Source organism: Tupaia chinensis, unplaced genomic scaffold (assembly GCF_000334495.1).
Source record: "Tupaia chinensis unplaced genomic scaffold, TupChi_1.0 Scaffold000211_1, whole genome shotgun sequence".
NCBI classification, from domain to species: domain Eukaryota; kingdom Metazoa; phylum Chordata; class Mammalia; order Scandentia; family Tupaiidae; genus Tupaia; species Tupaia belangeri.
In genome coordinates, this window is record NW_006159686.1 from 2,354,538 (window position 1) to 2,363,539 (window position 9,002).

The window sequence follows — 9,002 nt, forward strand, 5'->3', positions numbered from 1 at the left end:
AAAGCGCCCCCAAGAACCCCTGGAGAAGGCTGGCCATTACCGCCCCAGCCGGCCGGAAGCCAGGAACGTGAAGAGCCGAAGAGAAGGAGCCCCGCGTCCATGCGGGTCAGGTTAGGCTGGTACTTTACGGCAGCAGCGGGGGACGGGGAGGGGGAAGCAGGGTTCAGGCGTGTACTTCCAACCTCCGTGCAAACAGGAGCGCTGGGGTGATCCGGTCTGCCTAGGAGGGGTCCTGCGGTGAAAGCCCTTAGGGAGGTGGCGGGGTCTTTGGCAGGCTGGCCTCGGCGAGTGCCTCTCAGGGGCACCGCGGGCCAGTTCCAGGATGGCTATTTTTCTCGTACTTGCACCCCCGGAAGCCCCAGTCAGCCTCCTGAGGGAAACGGTGCCCCGGGGTTCACACCGGCCATTCCGGTGCAGTGTTCTTACTGGTAAACGGCTTTGCTCAATTCCCACTGCTTGATCTGCGCAGTGATTTTAAAACACAAGCACATGTGTAGTAGGGGCTGCATGTGACACTCCAGAGCTGACAACCCGGGGCCTGCCTTCGCGCGAGAAGGAGAAGGCTCCGAAGGCCGCGGTGTGGGTGTCCTCTTGAGTGGGTATGACCTTCACCTTGGCCCCTCTCGCAGCCTGTGGGCACATGCCGCACACCCGCCTCCTCGGTTTACCTGCCACGTCCTGGACACATCGACGTCTGGGCTTGCACAGTGCCGAGCCGAGTGTGCAGATCTGCAGCCCGGACTTGCACGTCCCTAACGGCAGCTAGCAAACCCTCGCGTGACCCAGGACATGTGTTCCAGAGGGCAGCGCTCCTGGGGAGGGCAGATCAGGTAGACCGGGGTTTCCCCTGTGGGTTCTTCTTTGTTGTTCTGGTCTAAGTTTACTTATTTATCTCTACCATCAGAGAGACAAAGACACAGCAGGTCCCAACAGGGTCTTCACACCATGGACCACTCCCAGTTTCTGCTGGCCTGGGTCACAGGCCCCTCAGGGCCAGCGGGTTCAGGAAGACCTCAGGGCGCAGACCCGGGACTTCCCTGTGGCTTCAGCACACGGCGGGGCTCGAACCGCTGTGTCCCCATGGCTTGACTCCTCTCAGATGCTCTCACACATTTTAAGGTTACGAAGACAGTCAGCTGGCCTACAACCAGGCTTGGGCACAGACACCCCAGAATGGCATGTGGAGTTGGGGAGGTGCCTCAGGGAGCACTTCAGCTCCCACCTCCTCTCACCTTCGCAAACCTGGTCACCAGCCTGTAACTCTGTCCTCATTTCTCAGCTGGATGTGTGTGGGTGGGCGGCAGGGGCAGAAGTGACAAAGCAAGATGTGGAAGGCCACAAGCTTTGACTCCAGGCACCCCTAGGACCCACAGAGCAGCCCACCTACAGGTCAGGAGGGAGGGACAGGTTACCCGGAATATTTATACTAGAATGTTAGGGACAGACAAGCAGACACCCGACAGCAGCGGCCTCTGTAGGTGACTTGAGGTCCACCCACCTAGTGAGTTACTGGGGAACCAACTACAGGACTCAGTATGGGACAGCAACGACAAGACACCAGCTACCTACCCTGTCACAGTGACCCTCCATCTACGACAGGGCAGGGTCATAGCAACAGTGACACACGGTGACAGCTACATCTGGTAATGGCAACAGTTACCTGCCATGCAAGGCTGAATATGGGTTTAGAAGACATGCCTTTGAGTATGTTTTATGATTATAAAATTAAAACATGAGCATTGGGACCAGCAGGTGGCATAATGGTTACATTGCCAAACTCCCAGGTAGCTGAGTGCGGTTTGAGTCCCGGACACAGTGGCTTAAAACACATGGGGCCCATGCATGTGCATGCCCAAGATTCCGAGAGCAGAATGGAGGAGAATGGGTTGGTGTGGTCATCCCCCCTGGGGGCGATTTCTCACTTTTTCTCTCTCTGTCTCTGTCTCTCCAGCGATCACAAGTGCCCAATAGTAAAACCTCTTTCTCTTTCTCTTAAAAAAAAAAAAAAAAGAGCACTGAAGAAGATACATTTAATAAAGTAAAAGATCACAGGATAAAGCAATACAAGTCTGCGTGTGGTGCCGGTGTCGGCAATGCCTCTCTGACCTCTGCTAACCTGTCACCTATGCCGGGCAAGGGAGAGCCTTCTGCTGCCTCTTAGCCCTAACTCCCCAGAAACTCTGTTTCCATGTGTTTCTGCACGCTCCCTTTAGGAGTGCGGGTTAGCTGGCAGGCGTTTCCCCACTTATCTGCAGACGCGGAGGGCAGGTGCAACGGCACAGCAGTGGCCCGATGCTCCGTGATCCTCAAGTTATAGGCAGGTCCTGGGTTCGAGTCTCGGGGTCTCTCTGTACACGTGCCCATGATCACGGCTGGCTGAGGCTTGGGGTAGACTGCAGGGTGCGACCCTGTTGGAAAGGACTCTCCCCTCAGAGCAGGAGAAAGCGTCTTTCCCGGGGCCGCCAGGAGGGGGCAGCCCTTCCCGCACCCTGAACTTTTCCTAGGGAAACCCATTTTTACTTTGGACCTCTAGGATTCTACGATGATGAATTCATACTTTTTTTTTTTTTTTTTAAAGGTTTTGTTGTCGGGCACATGCGCTTCCTGGAGAGAGACAGAGTGAGGCAGTGAGAGGGAAGGTGAGAATGAACCCCCTGAGGGTGGCCACGCTTGAACCCCTTCACTGTTTTCCTTCTCAGATTTGGGGCACACGTATCCGGCATGAGTCTCAGGATGCCAGGTCTGGGACTCGAACTGCAGTCAGCCATGTGGGACCTCAGCGCCTTAACCGCTATGCCAGTCCCAACTGCCAGTCCCAATTTGTACTGTTTTACTTATTTCTTTTTTGTAGATATTTTAGGGTGAGTGTACTTGCTGAGAGATGGAGAGACAGAAAGCGAGAAATCACTCCCAGGAGGAAGGCCATGCCTCAATCCCTTCTCCATTCTCCTCTCAGGATTTTGGGCACACACGCACACACATCTGTGTGAGTTTTAAGCTGCCGGGTCCAGGACTCGATCCATGGTCAACTACATGGGAGTCCAGGAAGGTAACCATTACGCCATCTGCTGGCCCCAGCAACTTGCACTGTTTAAAGCCACAGAGTGCGTGGACGTCGGTCACAGCAGCCACAGGACACCCACTGACGCTCGTGCAATTCTGAATGCAGGAACAGGGTGCTGCAGCTGGGGACCCCCTTACAAGAGGCTCCCTCCTTGTCCCTTTGTCCACTGTAAAGCAGCATCTTCCCAAGTGCCGATGGTGGATCAGGGCCCCTGGGGACTGGCAAGCACTCAAAGAAACTTACAGCTCAGGCGTGTTGTATCGGACACAGCGACTAATGCATGCCCTAGCGGTGCACTTCCACGGGCGTGATGACCAAAAGCCAAGGTGAGTTCGTGACAACCAGAAGCTGGGCTCGGGGCATTCCCCGTGGTCACGGCTACTCGGGAGGCCGAGGCAGGAGGACCGCGGCCCAGCAGACCCTGTCTGAGACACGCTCCGTCACCATCTCCAAACCCCAAGCCAGAGCAACTGAGGGTTAATGTACGGAACTCCCTGGAGCGAGCAGCAGCCGCAGAGTCCGACCAGGCGGGAGTGGGCCGGCCCGGGGCGGGGGCTCTGCCGCTGCTGCGCGTTTTGAAGCTGATGGTGTCGCCTTCGGGCACTACGATCGGTCAATTTCTCCTCTGCCACGTAAGCCGGGGGACCAGGGGGGCCACACATGGAGCCGCGAAGGCCATGCACTGATGCAGACCGGCCGGTTTCTCTTTTGTTGGGCTGACTTAAATTAAATGAAAAAGCTGAACCCACGTGGCCATCAGGGCAGGTAGCAAGCAGCTGGGACTCCAGTGTCCTCTACCTGCTGCTGAGTCCTCGCGTCCCTCCCCTCCTGGGCACGGCTCCGGCAGACTCGAGCCAGTTCAGCGCCTCTCTGTGTGCGAGTGCGCCACCCTGTGGGTCAGCACCTTCCGTCCTTCCCTCCTGTCCATCCCCCAGACACTCCGAACGGCCGATGGACGGCCTCACACGCCGTGTTTGCCCTCTCTGCAAACACAACAGGCTCGAAGCAGAGTTTCTGAAAGGCTCAGAACACACTGGGCAGTCACTGGGACTCCCGGGACTTGAGAGACCCCTCCCTCCGACTTACTCTGGTTCTGAAGAGAGGAACTCTTTACCTCTGTCATTATTCATGAACACGTTCACCCTCGAAGGAAGGCCCGAGAAAACGGCCACGAGTAAATAACAGGCAGGGTGCGGGGCCGGGGCGGCCTCTACCACGCGCTGGGGCAACACTCTCAGTAAAGGCTGGCCCTCGGGGAGACCAGGGATTTAAACACAGACCCCCGGTGCGAGCGCTCCCAGCCATGATCACTCCCGACTGTCACCTCTGCTCTTCAAGTTCCCTCTGAAGACTAAATTCCTCCTTTGGTGCAAAACTGAGCACTGTGTAAGGAAGCCGGGTCTGATCACCTGGGGGCAGAGCCCAGGGACTGCACCTGCCCCGGCGGGCACAGGTGGCACCTTCACCTCCAAGCCCACTCTGATCTTAGCATTCGCGCTGCTCACCCGCCCTGGGTGGCCGGATGGTCATGGCGAGCCCCCAAGCTGCAGGCCCTGGAGCCACAGCTCTGTGAAGCTGCAGTCCGTGTGTACCTCAGCCAGGCCTCTCCCGTGCATCTCAGCAGGCCTCTCCCGCAGCACTGGGCCACGGCGCGGGGACTCGCAGGCGGCGAGGGAGGTGCACTTACCTGTTGCGTGGGCCGGGCCCCAGGCGCTGACACACCACGGTGGCGGTGGCGTGCTTCCCGCCGCTGCCCACCTCCTGCTGGACGTCCCACTGCCGAGGCTCGCTGGTCTGAGCGCTCAGGATGTTCACCCCCTTCTTCACCTTGGCCCTGTGGGAGGACAGGGCAAGAGAGAGCCATGGGGTTAGCCTGGGCCTTCCCGAACGCGCCCGAGTCCCCCAGCCTGGTGACTGGTTTTGCTTTTCTCCTTTTTCACATCTGGTGACATGGCAGAGTGCACCAGAGGGTGGCTATACTGGGGGGGGGGAAGAGGTCTGACCACAGACCACAGGCCATGGAGTTCTGTCCACTTCTGAGGGGCAGGGCCCCTGGATGTTCACTGAGCAAGGGGTGGGAAGCCAAGTGTCGGGGTGCACGGTCAGCCTGGGTGCGCTGTTCTCAGCTGGTACCTGTGTCTTACAGGGCGAGGTCTGGAGGACCGAAGCGCGCCAAGCCACACGACTGACTGACGCGTCGAGCACGGGCACACGAATGTGGCTCCTGCAATCCTCCAAGAAAAGAAAGGCCAAACCGGAGCATGGATTCAGAATCCACAACCATGCTGGGAACCCAAAACAATGCAGACATCCTGAGTACTTTGAGGATTATTTAGAACTCTATCCAGTCTAACTATGAAGCCAATGTTTCCCAACGTGTGAGTCTTCCGAAAATTTACTTCCTACACCCCAACTGGAAGAACTGCTTCAGGGTGGGCTCAAGGCAGGAGGACAGCCACATGGATGAGGGACACTGGGATGGCCAGGTGGACAAGGGACACCAGGCGCCACACCGGACAGCCACGTGGGTGAGGACACTGGGTGCCACGCCAGGATAGCCACGTGGATGAAGACACTGGGTGCCACACCGGACAGCCACGTGGATGAGCGACACCAGGTGCCACACTGACAGCCACGTGGATAAGGGACACTGGGCGCCACACTGGGATAGCCATGTGGACAAGGGACACTGGGTGCCACACCAGGATAGCCACGTGGACAAGGGACACTGGGTGCCACACCAGGATAGCCACATGGACAGGGGACACTGGGTGTCACACCAGGATAGCCACGTGGACGAGGGACACTGGGTGCCAGACCAGGATCACCACGTGGACGAGGGACACTGGGTGCCACACTGGGACAGTCATGTGGATGAGGACACTGGGTGCCACACCAGGATAGCCACATGGACGAGGGACACCGGGTGCCACACTGGGACAGTGTGGGCCCAGGTCGAAGCGGAGATAGGACCCGAGACAGCAAAGGTCCTCAGGCTGGGAGAAGGTTTTAGCAACAGCTTTTCCAGGAAGTGGAACTTGTCTCACCAATGTGATGTGCGTGAACGTTTGTGAGGGGATTTGGACAACCAGTGGAAGGTGTGGGGAAAGAAAAGAGCTGAGTACACAGAAAATAAGTAGGATAACCCGAATCCATCTTTGGTTCTGATCATAAGAAATCCCATGCAGAAAGGGCAAGTCTCCAGAGCTGGGTGCTTGGCGTTCTGCGATTACACACGAAGCAGGGGCTTTAAACACTGAGTATTAACCCAGACCAAGTGTGACCGCCACGTGGGAGGGCGGGAGGGCACTTGCGGAGGAGGACACGGAGCTGCGTCCTCCCCAGAGCGGAAACTCGGTTTTGCCTAAACTCAGAGGAAACGAAGACGTGGGAACCCCAGCACGTCGCGAAGTGATGCGAACACCGGAGGGAAGACTTTGCCTCTGTGCAGACCGTGATAGGCAGCAGGGCAGGGCAGCGTTATTTTAAATAACTTCTTACTTTGAAATATTGGGGTTGTCAGAAAAGTCATGACACATTTTCCCATTTTTCTATGCAAACACATCATGACTTTTCCATTGACTCAGGAATTGAACAATTTGAGATGAACAAGACATTTTTTAAAAAATGTTCCTGGGTTCAGGAACAGAGTGCCTGGGTATGTGTCACATGGTTTCCCCAGTGGTAAATGACACCTGGCCGTGGCTTGTTGTCCCCATCAGGAAATCGCATAATGCGATTAAGTCTAACTTACTTAGACCTCGCCTGTTTCACTTGACCTGCTCCTCTGGGGTGGCATGGATCTCTGGAACTCTATCACGGTGTGGACTTGAGTCACTGCCGCTGGACTCGAGGTACGGAGGCGTTACTGCCACGGAGGGGCTCCTCTGTGACCCCTTGCTAATCGCTGCTCCCACCCAGCCCCGGGGAGGAGCCATCTGCCCTCCCCCTTCCCCCATCCCCGCCCTGCCACTCTCAGGTGCCACCAGCGGTTTTGCCAACCAACTCTGCAGAACGATTCGATGACTTAAATTACATGCAAGGAGCCTCGTGAATAGTTAAAAGCTAGACATGGCTGAGAACTGACTACCAGGCGGTGGCCATGAGGGAACCGAGGGGCGGGAGGTGGTGATAAACCGTATCTCCACCTGCCAAACTGAGGGCATCCAAACCAGCACCAGCCCCGACAGCAAGGGCGTATCAGCTGCTGCAGCTGGCTCTCCTCAGAAACTTCCACCGAAGCGTCTTCCATTAAAATGATTTACTAAACACACTTGGTACCCAGCATGCAAGGAGACCAGGGCGTGCTGGGACAAAGATTAAAGACACCTTAGCATGCAAAAGCTCCCATTGTCCCCAGGGCAGGAAAGCAACGCCTCAGTTGTCTTCGCAGCAGGAACACTGCCTACCTCTGCAGCCAGAAATAAATCCTCCTGCAAGGTGACTTTGCTCGAAATGGGCTTTTGCTGCACTTGGATTTTGCTCAAGATTCCAGGTTTTACTGAAGCTACACATTGTTCTTTCCACTTAGTGGCCGGCGCACTCTGGAGGCCTCTTAGTGACCCCCTGCGAGGTGGCCGGTTTCCTCTGCTTGCGGGGGGGGGGGGGCACAGAAGGGTGAGTTGCTGAGACAGGAGAAGGCGTAAGGCTTAAAGGCTGCCTTTGTGTTTCGGGTGCTTTGTGGGCGAGAGTCGTGGGTGCTCCCGGCTGCTCTGAGGAGCCAGCTGGTGCAGGAGTTTGGGCCACGGGACTGGAAGTGTGACAACCAGAGTCGGCATTCGAAGAGCCATGGGACTGGCTGGGAGCTGAGGAAGCCTGGATCCGGGAAGGAGCCGAGGTCGGGCAGTCTTCTCGGCTTGGCTGGGTGGAGGGTAGCACACGGACCACGGCAGGAGCCCAGCTCCAGCCCTGCCTGGGGGAGCCACACGGGTGCCCCTCTCATTACCTGGGGTACACAGGGAGCCGTAGCTCGGTGGGCCCGATGTGTGGGGCTGTCGGTGCTGGAAACCAGGGAGGTGATTTGGGCTCACTGGCTGGAGCTGAACAGCAGCCGCGTGGCGTTTGCCACCACCAGGCGGCGTTGATCACCAGCTGCCCGCCCTGCTGGGTTCCGGAGTGCGGCAACACAGGGTTTGGGGTGGACCTGGCAGCCCTTCAGACCTGCTGGGCACATGGAGGGAGGCCCCTGCCGCGTATTCATGCTGAACCCCCACTCCGCTCTCAGCGGCTAACACGGCGTGCCTGAGCAGGTGGGACACGGGTGACGAAGCGGGCGCTGAGGAGCATCAACGTTTGGTGCTCGTTTTGCACAAAGGACGCCTCTTTTCCGCCCTGCACGCTGCCCAGCTCAGGGGCTGCTGTGACCGTTCTCTTCTAAGCTCCTCAGAGCTGCAGGGCTGAGCGGGTACCCGCGTGATGGGGCAGGTGTTGCGGGGCCTTAGACGACATTTGGTCTCTGACCCCTGGAGTCCTGTCTGCTCAGGAGCTGAGTCTGGCCTTCAGAGAGCGTGAAAGGAAAATGAGGATTCCAAGTTGTTATGGGTGGGACCCCGCACGCCCTTTCCCCAAGCCGTGGTTGAATTCCAGCCCTCCCTCAGCACCTCCGACGTGACCTGCGGGAGACGGTCTTCACTGAGCTAAGTCACAGCGAGGTCGCTCGGGGCCTCATCCAGTGTGACTGGCGTCCTTAGAAAGGCAAGCTTCGGAGACACACGCCACACGGGGATGCCGTGTGGCCTCAGCCTGGGCCCGGGACAGTCTCTCCGACAGTCCCCACTGACAGCTTACTTGGGGTGCCTGGCCCTCAGGACCGGGAGAGTCGGGTTCTGTGAAGACACCCATCCTGTGATACGGTTACGGTGGCTCCAGGATGGGGGCAGCTGCCGGGGCTCGGGTGGGGGCCGGCCATCCCCGCACAGGGCGCTCGGCCCGCCCGGCG

The 9,002-nt window shown here is 57.8% G+C and overlaps 1 protein-coding gene across 1 annotated transcript in view; it reads right to left on the reverse strand.

Moving 5' to 3' along the window:
• Positions 1-9,002, reverse strand: part of LOC114007621 (transmembrane protein 132C) — an 86,749-nt gene that overhangs the window by 3,465 nt on the left and 74,282 nt on the right. Inside the window, exon 2 of the mRNA XM_027771379.1 lies at positions 4,752-4,898. Coding sequence (XP_027627180.1) covers positions 4,752-4,898 — 147 coding nt within the window. The remainder of the gene's footprint in view (positions 1-4,751; positions 4,899-9,002) is intronic.